Below are 17,552 nucleotides of genomic sequence, written 5' to 3' on the forward strand. Positions count from 1 at the left end.
CTGTTAACAGAGAATTGCACACCTTTATGTAAACAACAGAGTCTGCTTCTACAGACAGGAAGCCACGTTAAACATTCAGTTTTGATTCAAAATTGTGTCTCATACAGCGCAGTGCTGGACTGCAGTATGGAAAGTCTGCTGGATGAGCCAGCATGTTCCATTAGAGTTGACACAGTACATCACTGCCAAGCAAGCTGAGCAGCTCGCTCAAAATGGGATCAGTTTGGAAAAAGGAAAGTGACTTAGAGCTGAGTGGATGCTGTCAACTGGGACACCACATTAAATCTCTGTATGAGTCTCCTGAGGGACATAATAAAGATAGAGACTGTGCCACAGGACATCCTGCGATCAGTGGAGCTTGTGCACAAATCACAGGGTCACAGCATAGTTATGCCTGTTCTATTCCAGATCATGTAGAAGCTTAAGCACAGAACAGTGCTGATTGGCATCACCTCATTTATAATCTCCTATTGAAACAATGGTTACTGCTTATTCACATTTTGTATTGTTCACAATGCAGTCCCTAAACCATGTCAAATATCTGGCTACCTCATTTATCCACACCTAGTCAGGTGTGAATAAAAGCATACCTGAGGCAAGCTTCCCAGAGAGCTCGCTTGTCTTTGCCTCGGTGGCACCAACCATTTTAGCCAACCTGGTTTTCCATTTGAAGATAAAACCTCTGCTCACCGACACTCTGGTATTCGTCTCCTTTTTTATGTTGTGGCTTTTGAGCCGGGTCGTAACAAGAGCATATAATCAGTTCCTCTGTTAGAGCTACTCCCTGCTTGTGATGTCTGGATACAAAAACAAAGGAATGAATCTAAAAAACAAACAAACAGATTTAACGCTAAAACTGAGCTGAGGGACAAATGCCTTCATGTTGAGGCTTCAACTTTGTCTTAACTGTGTTGGGCACGATTCACTCTACCATGTAAAAGATCCTTCTTACTGTGTTTAAAAGATTCTCTGTATGTACCAGTGTAGAAAAGGCTTCATGCATAGTGTAGTAGCCACATAGACTTTATCATGATAAGGTAGTGTGTGTATGGTGTTGCGTGTCTATTCCAGTGATTACAGTTGGCAGGCATGCCACGTTTGAGGTGTTTCTGAGGAATGAGTAGGAAATATATTCACCTGGTTACCGGTCTGGCGACATGGAGAATGGGTGCATTTTTTGTGTTCTGTTTTCCTACTATGCCACTCATTTGCTTTGTCCACAACAGATTGTAGAGTAATTTCCAGCAAGTCTACAATAATTAGGTGCTTTTGCTTTTCACAAAGCAAACACGATTTTCATGGATTACACTGATTTCACCCTAACTATCCTTTCTGGGGCTGTACGGGGCGCAGCAGGACATTTTGCTTTGTAAATGCTTCTGTTGTTTCAACAATAAGAGAAATTATATAATACGACAATTTGGGGAATGAAGAGAATTTTGATTCTATTCAGCTGTGTTCCCCAAGTTTCTCCACTCTGGCCTAATCTTTATTTAAACCCTCAGTTTGCTTCTGTTTTTGTTTTGTCGTGTCGTCCTGCTTGCTGTGTGCCCTGTGTGAGCTGTATAACTGTAGCTGCTTCCAGCTTATTAGTCACACAGTCAGTTCCTAGTTTCTGTCTAGTCAGAGTTAAACTCTCGTCTTGAGAGTCCTGCATTGGGTTTCACCTTCTGCCTGCCACACAGTGTCATGTGACAGTTGGAGCCAGCTGGTATTGGCCATGCTTCACCTTTGCTAATTCAGGTGCTGGACTTCACCATGTTTTTGATTTGGGGCCTTTTGGATGATTTTCAGAGAACTAAAATGTTTATTATTAACATTGGCAGCTGCAGTGTAGCTGCCACCACCAGTATGTGTGAATGGGTGGATGACTGAATGTAGTGTAAAGCACTTTGGGGTCCTCAGGGACTGAGTAAAGCGCTGTACAAATACAGGCCCTTTACCATTTTATATTTACCATTGGTACTTTCAACTGCTTCTTTAAGAGGTCATCACAGTGGATGTATCCACAGCTTTGAGTTGGTGCAGATTCTAGACCAGACGCCCTTCCTGATGCTAACCTTGAGACATTAGCCTCACTTGACCCCATGACACTGGGTTCGTCTCCTTACTTAGGATCTTCTATGTATAAGGTGGATGTGTTAACCACTGCACCACATAGCCACAAGTCATTAATAATATTAATGATTAATAGAATTTATTTTCCTGACTTTTTTGTGGTACACCATCCAGACAGTGAATTTGCTTGAATAACTTACATTTTGCTCATTGCATTATTATTGTATTATTATTGTATTATTATTGTATTACCCGTCATGATTCAACCAAACTAACAGATTTTCAGGCTACATTTCTTCAAACATCACTGAAAATAAGACCAGAAGCATTTAGTTATCTGAAAATAGCAGGTTGACTAAACTTAGTACATGTTTGGACCGGAAATCGTTTCTCCCACAAAAAAGAAGAAATGATTATGTGAAGTCAGTGTGATTCAAACCTTTGAGCTTTTTCAGAATCATTTTGCTTCTGATTGTACAGACTTGACTCTTCTCATACTGGTTTTCTGTCTCTTTTCACTGTTTTTTTTAATGATTTTATTGTCTTTCGTGTTATATGCCATCCAGTAATGATGATTTCGTGTCTTTCTGCAGACATTCTGAACATCCCATTCGCATCCATTTGTGTTCATTTAAAATCTATTTTTACTTCCATCCAGTTCCTGTTTTGTTTTTTGCTTATTTGCAGTCGTTCTGCATTTAACTGCATACATTTTTCTTCACTGCCTTCTGCGGTTTCTGGTCATATTTCCCTTGTATGTTTGTCTGTTTTTACAATTGCACAATCCTTTTTTTATTTGTTTTTGTAATTTGGGTGCCTTTGTATCAGTTCTTGAGGCACTTTGTGTCTCCTTGTGGTCAAACAGCTTCTCTGTAGCTCTAATACTCCTCTGGGGTTACACACAGTAGCCTTGTTCATAAATCCATTAATAACAACTTAAAGCAAAAAATAACATCATGTGGAAACGGTATAACATTCTGACATTTTGTCACTGGAAGGAATGTGTAAGCTTCACAGTTCCTATTATCACTACATTAATGCTAAATTTTCGTGGCTCAAAGAGTTGGCAGTTCGTCTTGTAACAGGAAGGTTGCCGGTCAGAGCCCCAGCTCGGACAGTCTCGGTCGTTGTGTCCTTGGGCAAGACACTTCACCTGCCGCCTGCTGGTGTTGGCCAGAGGGGCCGATGGTGCGATATGGCAGCCTCGCTTCTGTCAGTCTGCCCCAGGGCAGCTGTGGCTACAACTGTAGCTGCCTCCACCAGTGTGTGAATGTGTGTGTGGATGAATTATAAATAAGTAAGTGAAATTGTATTTATGTAACACCTTTCAAGATAAAATCACAAAGTGCTTCACAGAAGCTAGAACATAAAAAAAATGTTTAAAAAGATGAGCTTTTTAAAAGAACTGACAGAGTCTGCAGATCTCAAACTCAACAGGAGACAGTTCCAGAGTCTGGGAGCCACAGAAACAAAGGCTCTGTCACGGTTTCTTTAATCTAGTGTGCTGGCCTGCAAGCCCTGGTCACAAGACCTCGGGCACCTGCCGGGAACATAAATACACCGATATGATAGAGCTGTGCGATGTGACCAAAATCTCATATCCTGATATAAAACATTTCTCAGCCAATAACAATATAATTCACAAAATAGTCAATTTTCTGTAAATTCTGTGAATCTCTGGCAACTTGACTTGTGTGAAGTGTTTTCCGCTGAGCGTCGTGTACCTGGAGTTGAGTGTTTTGACCGATGCATGAAACTATATATTTTTAGATGTGTTTTCTTTGTATTTATCACACGGTGTGCTGCGAAAAGCCTGTTCTAACGTTTAAGTCTAAGATTTATTTGGAGCATCTGACGGCTCTCTTTTGCGTCACATCCGTAAACTATCTCTATATTCTTTCACTTGACTCTTGCATAGGTGGTATGAGAGGTTTGTCATGTTTGAGTCTGTGGTGGGGACGGTTTCCTGCATAATTTGTACACAATTAGTGCAGTTTTCTGGTCCGTGTTTAGGAATAAGGTCCTCAATTTGTTTTGAATGGTCCTTCTGTTTAGCAGCATCCATTTTAAGATGGCAGGGAGGCTGAAGCCCATCCCAGCTGTCATACAGCAAGAGGCAGGCTATATCCTGATGAGACCACCAATCTATAGCAGCACAAATAAACAAGGGATCGTTACATGCCTTTAATGAAAGCTGTTTCCATCTTTCACAGCATGGCACTAGAAAACACTTGTTGCTGTTATCCACTGTATTGGCGGCTAAGCTTAAGTTTAACACAGACATTCTCTAAGGAGAGTTGGTCTGTATCACAAACACAAACAGCATGTACTTGTGCATGAACCACCACAATCTGGTCTAAATAGGAAACAATGCCTTTATGCCAGCATTCATTAGATGAGAATAACATCAAACATGTGAAAGCTAAAAAGAATGGAATATAAAAACAAGCGAAAATATCTCTATGAAGTAACTCTTTGAAGATTAGACTGTAGATCAGGTGATGGTGTTTCCATCTTTGAAATGCTCCCAACAAAACGTATCTACAAATACGCTGTTTAAAGCCAGAGGTGATAGAAGTAGCGTACTGTTTAAAGAATGCACATTTCCTCCTGGTTAAGTCAAACTTACTCAAAACATGTGATTGACTTTAGGTTTCCAGCTTTAAGCCTGCATTTTGCAGGAAAGGCCAAGGATGGATACTGATACTGTCATTTAAACACTCTGAGAGTCTAAAGATGGCATGCAAGCAACACACAGGAGAGAAATTGCGAAGGCTTGCCTCTGTGCTCCACTTAGGGTTGACAGTGTTGCAGACCACTCCGGAACGTTTCTCCTGGCCGTGGTGTGGCAGAGACGGGAAGATGCTGTGCTTTCCGGGCTGAATGGACAGCTTCAGGTACGGGTCTGGATTGAAGAACATCCCCTTTTTCAGTCCCACTGCCTGGAGGTCTGAAGATTCACACACACAGTTTTGTAAAATTGGGAAGACACACGTGTGTCTGGTTTCTATTAGTCTATGATTCCGATGTTCATTTAGTTAAAGCTACAGCTTGTTTAGACTAAGTATTTTTAGAGGTAATACGTTTAGAAAGATTCTCACCAGACAAAACCACAGATATACAAACTACTCTGAATAAAGAGATCATGTTCAGTTTCTGATCCCTGCTGTGCTCCTGGAAACACTCACAGCTTTAGCCCACCCTCAGCCTTACTGATCTACACGTCAGCACAATTACATCACAGCAGTCCACAGTGAGGCTTTTTCCACATTTATTCTTTAGCTAAATCCCAACAGTGCGCTTACACTCGATGTGTGACAGAGCATAAAACACATTGTTTAAAAACACTCTAAGAATTAAAAATCAGCACAAATGGACGGCTGGGAGACTTCCCCTCTATAGCACCAGCACAAATAAAGGTTTTACTCTGGAAAAAATAAAACAGCAGGCTGCCCAGTCTGGTCTTAAACTACAAAGGGGGAAAAAACATGAATTACATAACCGCAGAAAGGAGTGAGGGCTGACACGTCTGAGTTACCCCAAATTAAAATAACATCAAATAGGCAGCAGAGAAATCACTACAACAAGTCCAGACTGCCTCGACACGAGGCCATTAACACATCAACGTAAGGTCACGTGCTCACCTGGGGTTTGCACAGACTCACAAATGTAACCGTGGTGGAAAACTGGAATATCTGGGCTTTCTCTGTGTTCCATTTTTTCTTTCTAATAAAACAGACATTCCAGTTACAGACACTGCACAGTAGCCTTTGAAGGTAATATATGATTTACATAACCTGGAGGTTCCCCTGCAGAGAAAAATCAGCCAGTGCTCAGCTGCAGATGGAGAGCACAGAGACATGCTGTGGCTCATCCTCTGAAGTCAGTATATGCTAAGTAATGTGTATTTCTGAATATAGATATAATCTAGATAATGTGGAAAAACACTTTGAAGTTAATCTTACCATTTTCTAATAACAACAGGCTAACATTCATGTTAGCTTAGTGACTAATCCTGAACACCAAGTAAACAGCTTTCTGCTCTCGGCCAACTTCAGCTTGGAAATCCTGGAGATGGCAATAAGTGTTTAGAAACATCAGGTCTAAAACAAGTGTGGGAGTATTGAGGACCCAAAGGCAAACGAGTGAAAATGCAGCTTTTATTAGGCTGATGCAGTGTCCAGTAATTCCAGTTCAAATCATCCTAGAAACTAGTGCTGAAAGAACGTCATATAGTGTGCTGAGCACTGTAACAGCGACACAGACAGACTTCCTACGACTGTCTTATGACATCTTTTAATGATTTAATGTATCGTTTCAAGTACTTTGAATCCCCTCTCTGGAAAATACTGAGATACTGTACTGGCTCCAGTGGCTGAAGACTGAAGTAATGCATGCGTTGCATACTGCAGCACGACTGTCACTTACTGTTAGAAATTGTAAAGCCTTTGTTTACAGAGAATAATGGAAAATATGGAACAGGCTGTACTTATGTTTCACATTCACAACATCCTGTGACGGAGCTGAAAACCTTTCTTCACTACATACAAATACATGACAGCAAATATACGGTAGTGTGTGCAAAACACAAAAGCAGTGTCTTTATAACGTGATGCAATACAACCTGTGAACGAGTAAGTGTGATTAAATTTCACCCACACGCAAACAAGCTTTTTATAAAAGTGATATTTTGTTATGTTTTACAAAGACTGAGAGCCAGAATGAAGCACAGTTAAAGGTTCACAGTGGTACGAACCCCTGAGCCTCCATAAAAACATTGTTCCTAACGTACTGCATGAGCCTCTGTCAGAACTGTCACAAGCACATAATGGCGTTAGCTGAGAAAGCTGTTAACTTGGTGATGAACAAAATGCTTCGGATTAACATAACCAGTTATTCCAAATTGCCTGGATTATATCGATATTACTTTGCATGTACTCACTCCAGAGGATGAGCCACAGGGATGTGCAACCATGCTGTTCTCTCTCTGCAGCTGAGCACTGGCTGACTTTTCCCAGCAAAACCTTCAGGGTGTAGCAGCGGCTTATTTAAACCGTCTATTAACCTTCACAGGCAACTGTGGAGTGTCTGCAGTTGGTAAAACTGTTTTCTCACGACGAGCTGTTCTGTGTATCTTCTGTTTTGTTAAACGGCACAGGAATGCAGAGGAAGCCAGATGTCAGATTTGTGAAGCTGAACTTTTACTATATATTCTAGATTGGATATACACATTAGTAAGTTACACACAAGTCACTGTCCTGTAGCTGAAGTGAAGCAGCCTACCTGACAGGTTAAAGTTAATAAGTCTTCTGTTGCCCAGTCCATGGTTGACTTCAGGACTGACCACTGGCTTCAGTACCTGGACGCACACACACAGATGTGAAGAGTTAATAGGTGTTCGTAAACAAAAAGAACACGGTGAGAGAAACGTGATGATGCATGCGCGTTTAGGCCTGCTTCATTTCAACAGTGTTTGCTAAAGCTCCGCTTTCAGTGAGGCCGACAGCGTGCTCAGATCAATACTCTGTCCTCATGATCCTGGAAATGGAGGGGAGTGTAAAGCCTCCCATCGTTCATCTGCTTTAACATATAGCACCCATGTTTGACTTTCCTTACATGCCAAAGCAATAGGAAGAGGATTGTAAGGATATCCAAGCCGTTTCCTACTAAATTATTAAAGTCAAAAAGCTTATGTTAAATAAGTTTTGTTTTTCTGAGGATAGAAATGAAGAAGGATTTACTACGTTTAGAGAATGTGGTTAAGAAAACGTTGAATTAATTTACAAAATATCTGTATATCACAAGCACTTGATGCTACAACAGCTGAGAAATGACAAGAGTTAACAGCTGAGCAGCTGTGTGTGGCTGTAGATGGTAGTTCTAACCTCAGTCCTGATCAGTGCAAAAGTCTTGAGCCACCTCTCACTTCTTTATACATTATACTTTATACAAGTTCTTTCAGCGTTTTCTTTTCTTTATCGCACTTTGAGACAGATTAGTTTCAAATAAACAACCAGTAGTTTGAGGAGGCATCCTCGGTGGTTGGGCAAACAGATAATTCTTCATTGTATAGTGTAGTATGATATGACCCAGTCTTGTTGCAGTAAACAAAAGCTGATCAAATAGTTAGTCTGTGGAAACAAAATAATTATTGATCTTATGGATTCAAAGGAAAAAGAATTTAGTAGTGCTGCCACGTTTAAAGCATTAGTCAGGAGGCAGCACTGTGCTTAAACTGGACACTTAAATAAAGAGAAGGTCTACTGAAACATAGGTTTACACAGATTTATGAGTTTTGTATTTACAGTTACACTTCTGTTGCATAAAAGCTTTTTTTTTGTCAGGCTGTCAGAATTTTCCACAACGACACACAAAATGCTGCATCACTCTCAGTGCTTATGCAACTGACTGGAAACAAAACAACAGAAACAATTCCAGCAGAGAAAACAACAAGATAAAGGGATGAAGGAAATGACAGATGTTTAGACCAATTCATTTTAATGAGATGCTAATCTGCCTTGCTGAGTACAGTTATGGAGAGAAGTGCCACCATGGGTCTCTGCAGTGGGTCTAATCTCACGATAAACCAAATGACAAATGCATCCATCTGTAGCGCACTTTATATCATTTACCACCCACTTCAGAGAAAGACCAAACACTAAGACACTAAAAGTATAAAAGAAAGGAAAAGTATGTATAATTCATGAGCTTCCTTCAAGTGTTGCAAGAATCTTAAATGATGTAAGACGAGACTGATTCTATGGAAATAACAGTACCCCTCTCTCCCACCATTGCAACCCCGAAAGAGAGCTTACATTTACAAAGTGCATCCCCATCTGATTGCAGGTCAGATACACCCTGGTATTAAGATATTTTAATACACCCACTGCCTTTGAAGACGGAAAGTCTGAGTCTGAGCTAAATCAGTTAGCGTGGATGAGCAGAGAGACAGGGAGTGGGAGGGTAATGTTAAGTAGGTTATGTCAGTTCAGCGTTGAGAGTAGGGCTGGTGGGGGTGGACGGGGAACGCCATCATCTAATGCTGATCTGTTGGCTGCATTTTATGGGACTGGTGCTTTTTGCACTTCAGTGAAAATGACCCAGGAAGTTGCTCTGACAGTGCATTTCATAAATGGAGAAGCGTTGAAGTAAATGTGTTTTATCTTTTAGCTGGACTCTGCTCTTAAAAGAAAGTCATGAATTGTTGTTTGGATGTGGTGGGGGGGGTGGAGGCAACACTTCATGCCGCGACCTAAAGAAACTCAAGAACATCTAAGAAACAAAGTCACTGGCATCAGTATGGAAAGAGTTACAAAGCTATTGCTATGGCTCTGGGACTCCAGATGATAGACATAACCACTATATAGTCACCCACTGGTTTCTGAAGCTTCAGCATCATCACTTTTGCTTTCTTTTTTGAGACAAAAGTAACCATATTTGGACATGTTTGGTGATTTTTTTGGTGATTTGGTTTTGTAGTTTATTCATCAATCGAGTATAATCGAGTAGGTCTCTGCTTAAGAGTAGAAAGGTAGTAATCTCATTAAGCTGCCAAAGAAAGGCTATCAACAAAAGAGCACCACTATCTGTCCTTGGCAAGATATTCTTTAACAGAAAGAGCTGACTGATTGTTACCTCTGGGACCACTCTGCTAGTTTTTGCAAGACAGGGTCCTCCACTAACCACGCAGGAAAACTGTTCCCTCTACACATCAGCATTATAACCATGAGAAAGCAGCCAGGCCTACAAAGGGATGACATACAGAGTACTCCAAGGACAACGAATCAAAAGTTCTTTTCAGGAATGGAAAAGAGACACACATGTTGTCTCCTTTCCTGTTCTGCTACCATGTCGAAGCTATGGCAGTAGGTACAAGGCTATACCTGGAGAATCCCAGTTCTTGTCTAAGACAGTGGTCCAAGGAGAGCTTTTGCCGATGACCTGTCTCAGGTAAGGCTAAATAAAACTATACGATGCTAAAGCACAGCATTACAGCATCATCAAATAAACTTCTAATGAAATTTATGTTTGGTCAATTTCTTTGTTGTAACAATGCTTCTTCACAATAAATCTTATACCAGTGGAAAGCCTGTTTATTTCCTCTTAAATAGTGCCAGGCTTGTAAGGAAAATGCATTAAATGAATAAGGTCCTCAGCAGCATGAGAAAGAACCATGCACGGCTCCAACAGCCTGCCATGTCTTGCTCTGGCTTGGTTACACACCGCTATCCCATTCTTCAACCAGCATTTCCCTCTTATGACAAAAGCTCTTAAAGTACCAGTGTTTCTTGTCTCTTCGAACCTCAATCTTCCAATCAAATGAACAACACCAAGCAAGAGTCAATAGCAGAATGAGCTGTTTGGCACCAGAACACAAGATTTGGGAGATTTTTCATGGGTATAACCCAGATACTCAATTGCGCTGCTCAACCCATGAATGCTTGGAGCGCTCAGAAAAAGTAGAAAAGCACTATTTACCATTTAGGTATAAGATTTATTGCCATTGTTACAACAAAGAAATAAATGACCAAAAGCAAATGTCCTACTTTTTGTAATACATTTTTTTAACCACTGGCTAGGTTTTGTGCATAATAGATCAGACAATGATCTACATATGACAATGATAAGCTGACTCTATGTTTACTGCATCACAATCAATTTGACACGTCTATTAAGCTGATGCAAGTAAACCAAAGAGATGAACAGAAAGGAAACACATGAACAGGTTGGAATAGATATGTACAGTTACCCATGTTATCCAGCCTAGCCTTGTCCTCCTACCGCTCCTGTGACTGGGAGACAGTAGCCCCAGCTGGAGACACATGCCATCCATCACACACGTACACAAACAAACACAATGTCTTCTCTCTCTGCTGCATCTGACAGTTTCTGACTGGCGACAGTAAACAAGCTCAGACGATTCACTCTGTAATGCTATCCCGGCTCTCCATGTCCTTTCTTCGCGTCTCCAATTATTTTCCTTCTTCTTCTTGTGATGTGGGAGGCTCCAGCCGCATTAGCTCTTGTCTCCAAATACCTGAATGACTTACCTGAACTGGACAGGATTTCTGCTCTCTCTACTTGTTCCCTCCCTTCCTGTCTTTTTTCTGTGGTGGTTATTTTTATTCCTTTGTCCTCAGGAAGCAAGTACAGATCAGGTTCTAGGGCCATCAGCATTTCCAGGGTCCCACAGCAGCAGAATGGGAAGGGAAACATGGAAATCCAATCACCCTGTCGGGCACCCTCTTGATGACAGCAACTGCCTGATACAGGCCTTAGGACAATGCTGTGTGATACACTGATGAATAATAGGATTGTTAAAAACACTGCATTTCTACATAATTACTGCTTATACAGTGTTCACGCACTATTTGACAGCATGAGATTTACACCTTGAAAAGTCACTTAGTGCACAGATCTGAAGAAGCTTGAACAGATGTGCCTTTCTTACAGCAAATATCAAATACGAGGTGAGGTTCCTCTGCTAAAAAGGCAGTTTGTAAGAGTTAGCAACATTAAGAGATGCATTTTAACCACAGGTTGAGTCATTTGGACTGCAAGTATTTCTTCTTGCCTACAGTATTTCTGGAGCATCCTAAAGTGGATGTATGGACAGCAACAAATAAATGAAGCTCAATAAAGGTTACAAACTCAAATAGTTTGAAGGACTCTCTTTCAACTATCATTTCAAACATTTTGTTCATAATGGGAAAATACTTTTGGCAGTAATATGAGAATGTTATAACCTTCAAGTTGTAAAGCATGAGCTATGTCGGCTTGCTTCCAGCCCTCGACAGTGACTGTCTCCCCTCTCCCATTTAAGAGGCTTGGTTAGCATTAGCTTCATGGTAAATAAGCATGGCTTCAGGAACTAGACAACGACAGCTTTCAAATTAAGTCTCCTACGTGCATTTTGGCCTCACTGTTCTTCTGTCAAACAATTTCCAGTTGGATAGGTGAAAACTTCATGTAAAGGAGTAATTTGAGTTTAACCCTAGCCCTTGCCTTTAACCCTAAAAAGCTCAACTGGTGGACACTGCAAGGCTAAAATCTGTCTTTAAGAATTACTGTGTTGCTTGTCTATAACACCCTTCTATCACCATGACCTTCCCATGACACTAAAGTCTGGGTACTGCGATAAGGTCTATACCAATAAGCATCTCTCCGTATTTGCTAAGTGTTAAAGGGACAAATCAACTCTGTGCTGTTTAACCTCTGTCTGGGGTTTAACTGTAAAAGCAGTCTGTTTAAGACATGTCAGATGCAAGTGTACTCAGCGGATCAAGTTCATTCAGCATAGGTGCAACTGCAGCTAACTTATTTTAAGAGCAGCTTGTCTCTTCTCTTAAAACTTGAATGACTGACCTAACCGATGGAAGTAAGCGCTAATGAATAAACCAAACTGTCATTCCCAGCGAGCCACGAGACACCGAGTGAGAATCTCCACAAAGCTGCATGGGTCACAATGAGGAGATAAAATGATGAGAGACTCACAGGCGCTGAGCCCTTCTTGATGATTACACTGGGTGTGGTTGCCCTCAGTGCCCCAGTGACACCATGGTAGTACCTGAAGCAGACCTGGGTCTCAGCTGTGGAGAAAAAAATGGGATTAATGATGATGGGGGAAAAACACAATGCATAAAATACAATACAAGATATATGAATAGAATCTGGTAGTGATGGTTGCTACAGAAGGATTTAAAAACATCTTTAATTCCAATCAGAGAGACGATCTAACAGGTGTTTTTAAATGAATCACACAATTACATTCAATTTCCAGTTGTTCATGGTCATTTATTGGAGATAACTATAACATCTTGCAGCAGAGGGTTGTAGATATTGGCTCAGCTTCAGGAGGAGAGATGGGGAGCACATGTGCTCCCAGTCTAATCAATTTTCCCTTTAAAGCAGGGGTGTCCAACTCCAGGCCTCTAAAACCTACAGGACACCGGTCTCGAGGCCTGGAGTTGGACACCCCTGCTTTAAGTAGTGAGCTGGAACCAGCTGACACACGCAGAATCTCTGAGTGAAGTTTTCCTGAACTGGGGTTTGAGAATTCATGTGCTTTGCCTTGTCAGGTAAGCTCCAGAAGAACACAGACTTTAGATTTCTGTAGTGTAGGCCTGTGCAAAGTGGTAAAGTAAACTCTGCTGGTCAGCCTGGTCCCTGCTTGGATCTGTGCCGAAGTGAACCCAGAGGCAGCCTCTGATTATGAAAAAAGAGATTTGGTTTGGATGTACGTGTATAAAACTAAACATTTATCTGTTTAAATTAGTTTATTTGTTAACTATTCAGTGACAGCAGTGACAAATCACTTGCTGGCTACTGAGAAACAAGAGAAGGACAGGGCTTGGGTTGTATGTGTGTGTGTTTGGGGGGGACACACACACAAGCAGATTAAGGTCATACTAAAGCTCCATGTTTTTCTGCTCTGTCTCAAACATACTCGATGCTCTGACAAGGAAAAGGGAGCAGCAAGACCGCATGCAAGCTTAGTTCATGTTAACTATTCCAGTCGTTTGGCTTCTGAGTGACGTGTGGGAGAGAAAGTATTCGCAAATGGCTAGAATCTGGAAAATGCACTTAAAATAATTAAAGTAAACATATGCTGTGGCTCTGTAATTGTCTGTAACACATACTATCATTAGGTTCTTATGGCTCGTACATTAATAGAAAAGCAGGACTTTACTGTTGTTGATGTTGTTGCTTTTGAGCCAGTTGGTATCCAGCTGCAAACAGGGGATCATTTTCCACATGAATTATTCAGACTACCATCACCATTTCTCTAATGACTGCTTGTTTCTAAAAATACAGAACATGGTGAAAAAAGCAGACTCCAAAGAAACCATTACTTACTGGTGTTCATTTTGTGCAACCAACAATTCAAACCTCAGTGTTTTTAGAAATACAGTAAAATGATAAAAATTACTGAGTGACAAAATCCTTAAATTCTCATTTACAGTTTACCATTTTATGTCATTACCAAATCCCTGCATGCATTGCAACCTTCATATTACGAAACCAGTTAAAGTGGTCAGCATAAGTGGACACTGTAAGTCTCAGCTTCTGACTGGAGAAGATTTTCAGGGTGACTGAGAGTACTGCTGCTTTTAGGACACGACGTAAAACCTTTTCTCCCGACTCCTTATCAGGGGCTGAGTCCCAGCTTTTTGTGTTATTTTGTATTGTTGATGTCTTATGAGATAATGTTTAGTTCTAGTATTATTATTAGTTTGTCTTGGTTGAGTTTTAGTCTGGTTTATGTTTTTTCTATGTTTCCCCGTCAATGTAGCGTTCCCTTGTGTCCCTCTCTCGCTCCCTCGGTCTCTTGTGTCAAGCTTGTTTGTCCCAGTTCATGTTTTTCCATGTTTCCTGTTTCATTTTGAACGTCTCTTGTTTCTATGTTCACGGTGCTTAGTTTTACTTTCCCCCTCATGTCCACTTCCCTTATTACCCTTCTGTGTATTTAAGTCCTCCTTCTGTTCTTTGTCGGGTCCTCTGTTGTTGTCATGTCAAGTCTCGTCAGGTTTTTTGCTACTGCTCATGCTCATGTTGATTGATTGATTGAATCTTTATTTTGAACATGTTGAAAAAGTACAACAACATAGAATTAAAAAGAGACAAACAAACAAAGCAAAGCAAAAGGAAAACGAGCAAACACAACTACAAATAACTTTCATGTTCAAAAAGGAGCAGGAAGAAGCATAAGCTTATTTAATCCCACCCCTTTTCCACTATCTAGTAATCAATAGACTACAGAAATACCTCCTTGCAATTACGTTATATGTTACGTGTATTTTTATTTATTTATCTTATACATATATCTTTCTATCTATCCATACATACATATATACAAATACACATATATACATATTTTCAATAACCCCAGTAACACCTCAAAGGATACACAACCTACAGATATATATACCCATACCAACATACCCGTGCACCTGCACACACATGAAAATATTGGACAAGGACACCCTATCAAATCTCTACCTCGTTTCTGTGCCCTGCAAAAACCAAATCCTTAAACGGCTTTTTAAACTGCGCCATGCTTAGACATTGCTTCATATCTTTACTTAGTCAGCTTCACTCCACACACAGAGATGCAAAAACCTTTTAATGTTGTACGGATACGAGGATGTTTTAAATTTAATTCCTCCCTCAAATTGTAGTGGATTTGTATGATCTCTGTAACCAGTATTATGGATTATCCTTATGGCCCTTTTTTGTAATATAAACATTGATGTTAGCAAACATTTGTAAGTATTGCCCCAAATCTCTGCACAGTAATGCAAATACGGTGCAATCAGGGAACAATAGAGACTGTGGAGTGATTTGTGGTCCAGAATGTGTGTTACTTTACTCAAGATTGAAACACTTCTTGAAATTTTGTTATGTATACGATTTATATGAGACTTCGAGTTTAATTTATCATCTATAATCACACCAAGAAACGTATGTTCAAGTACTCTTTCAATTTCCACACGATCTATATGAATCTGCACCTGTGCATTTCTAAGGGAATTCCCAAAAAAGATTCTTTTAGTTTTACTTAGATTTAGCGATAGTTTGTTCCTGTTAAACCATTTTTTTCATTTCTGAAGTAATTGTATCCAGCAGCTCCTTTAGATTCCCCCCAGAACAATTTTTTTATTTCATCTGCACATAATACTAATTTTAATATATCAGATGCCTTACAAATATCATTTATATAAATAATAAATAATTTTGGACCCAGTACAGAGCCTTGTGGAACACCACAAGCAATGTCTAAGCATGATGAGGAATGGACACCCAGCTTCACAAATTGCTTCCTGTCACTTAAATAATTTTTCACCCAGTGCAGTACAACCCCCCTGATCCCGTACCGTTCCATGTTCATGTAGGTTCTTGCTCATTTTGTTGTCACAGTTTTCATTGTTAATCTTAGTTTATTCCAGTGGAGGTTTCAGTTTAGGTTTTCCCTTGTTTGGCCTTGTTGCCTCTTTATGTTATCAGCCACAATAAAGGCTCACTTTTTATTAAACCTTAGTTCATTTCTCCTGTGTCTGCTTTTGGGTCCGTTTCATAAATACACCAGCGTTCCTCGCCATGACACTCCTGACATTAGAGACAGTTTTACTGATGACTTCTATTGATGTTAGGCCAATCAGAAATCCATCTTTGATTGAACCCCAAGTAACTTGGGTTGTTGTCACCTGAAACAGGCATTCTGACAATTCTGAAACTGGGAAAAACTTACAAATGACTGCAATGTCTTACTTTCAGCCCATCTTTCTATACTGTAGTACCTATGTTAATGGCTAGTTAAAGCATGGTAGTTCTATGAAAGCTGAAATGTTGAAAAAAACATTCAGGTAATGAATGAACTAATGAACACACTGGAACAATTAGAATAATGTTATTCATTCTGAAGATGCCTGAGATCATTATTTCATCCCACTTCACACTGTCAAAATTAAATATTTAGGTATCATCCAGCAACACACTCAGACAGAAACTGGTTCACCCGAAAAAACTCCTAAACACAAACTTAACAATGTGGTGTATGCTGAGAGACCAAACAGCCACTTCACAAGCGCATGGCACAACATAGAAGAGCCACCTCCACAGGACAAGACTCAGCAGTCCATCTTCATCTTAAGGATAAAGGACACTCTTCCGAGGATGCCAATGTTCACATTTTGGACAGAGAGGACAGATGGTTTGAAAGAGGAGTGAAAGAAGCTTCTATGTCCTCTGTGAGCGACCATCTTTGAACAGAGGCGGTGGTTTACGACACCAACTCTCTGCCATCTATAATCCAGTTTTGAGTTCCCTTCCCAGACGCCTTAACGCCCACTCACATCCTGGGCCATCTGACCTCAGGAAATCACATGATAGAGTGGGGCCAGGTTTCACAATGAGCTCACCCGAAACCCTGGCTGATTGGGACCCACACCCAGTTTCACACCTTGGCTCATGTGATTAGGTAGAGGATCATCAGGGGGTCCTTTGTCCCTCTTTGGGGGGAAACCAAATCTGGGACTCTCCACCATTTGCCCCTTAGAAATGAAGAAGCTTCTTGGATGAGAGGTGAAACGTCTTCAAGCAACTCAAAGAAGTCCAGACACTTTTCTTTCCAAGCTCCTTAGACTACGATGACCTGGATGACTGAGAACCTTCACAGACCTTTAGGTATCAATATTTCTCCCAGACTGTCACAGCTTGTTAACCCTAATTACACCCCTCTGGTAAAAATGCTATTCAATTCAAGTCACTTTTACTTGTATAACATCAAAATCCCAACAACAGTGGCCTCAAGACAAATATCTGTGGCGTAAGAGTAGACTAGTAGTCAAGACCGCCAAGACCAAGACAATACCAAGACCAGAGGGTATCGAGACCAGGACAAAACCAAGACCAAGAAAGACCGAGTCAAGACCAAGACAAAGTCGAGACGAGACCAAGACAAAAAAGTCTTTAAACTGCAGCCAGATGCTGCTTCG

At 40.6% G+C, this 17,552-nt stretch overlaps 1 protein-coding gene across 3 annotated transcripts in view; it reads right to left on the minus strand.

Annotated features, from left to right (window-relative positions):
- Positions 1 to 17,552, minus strand: part of hecw1a (HECT, C2 and WW domain containing E3 ubiquitin protein ligase 1a) — an 88,734-nt gene that overhangs the window by 41,015 nt on the left and 30,167 nt on the right. For all 3 annotated transcript variants that reach the window (XM_013914450.1, XM_005747477.2, XM_005747476.2), the window contains exons 4-6: positions 12,553 to 12,647; positions 7,342 to 7,417; positions 4,839 to 5,008 (exon numbers count right to left, since the gene is read on the minus strand). In XM_013914450.1, coding sequence (XP_013769904.1) covers positions 4,839 to 5,008; positions 7,342 to 7,417; positions 12,553 to 12,647 — 341 coding nt within the window. The remainder of the gene's footprint in view (positions 1 to 4,838; positions 5,009 to 7,341; positions 7,418 to 12,552; positions 12,648 to 17,552) is intronic.

Source organism: Pundamilia nyererei, unplaced genomic scaffold (genome assembly GCF_000239375.1).
Source record: "Pundamilia nyererei isolate P.nyererei 1_Seehausen unplaced genomic scaffold, PunNye1.0 scaffold00198, whole genome shotgun sequence".
NCBI classification, from domain to species: domain Eukaryota; kingdom Metazoa; phylum Chordata; class Actinopteri; order Cichliformes; family Cichlidae; genus Pundamilia; species Pundamilia nyererei.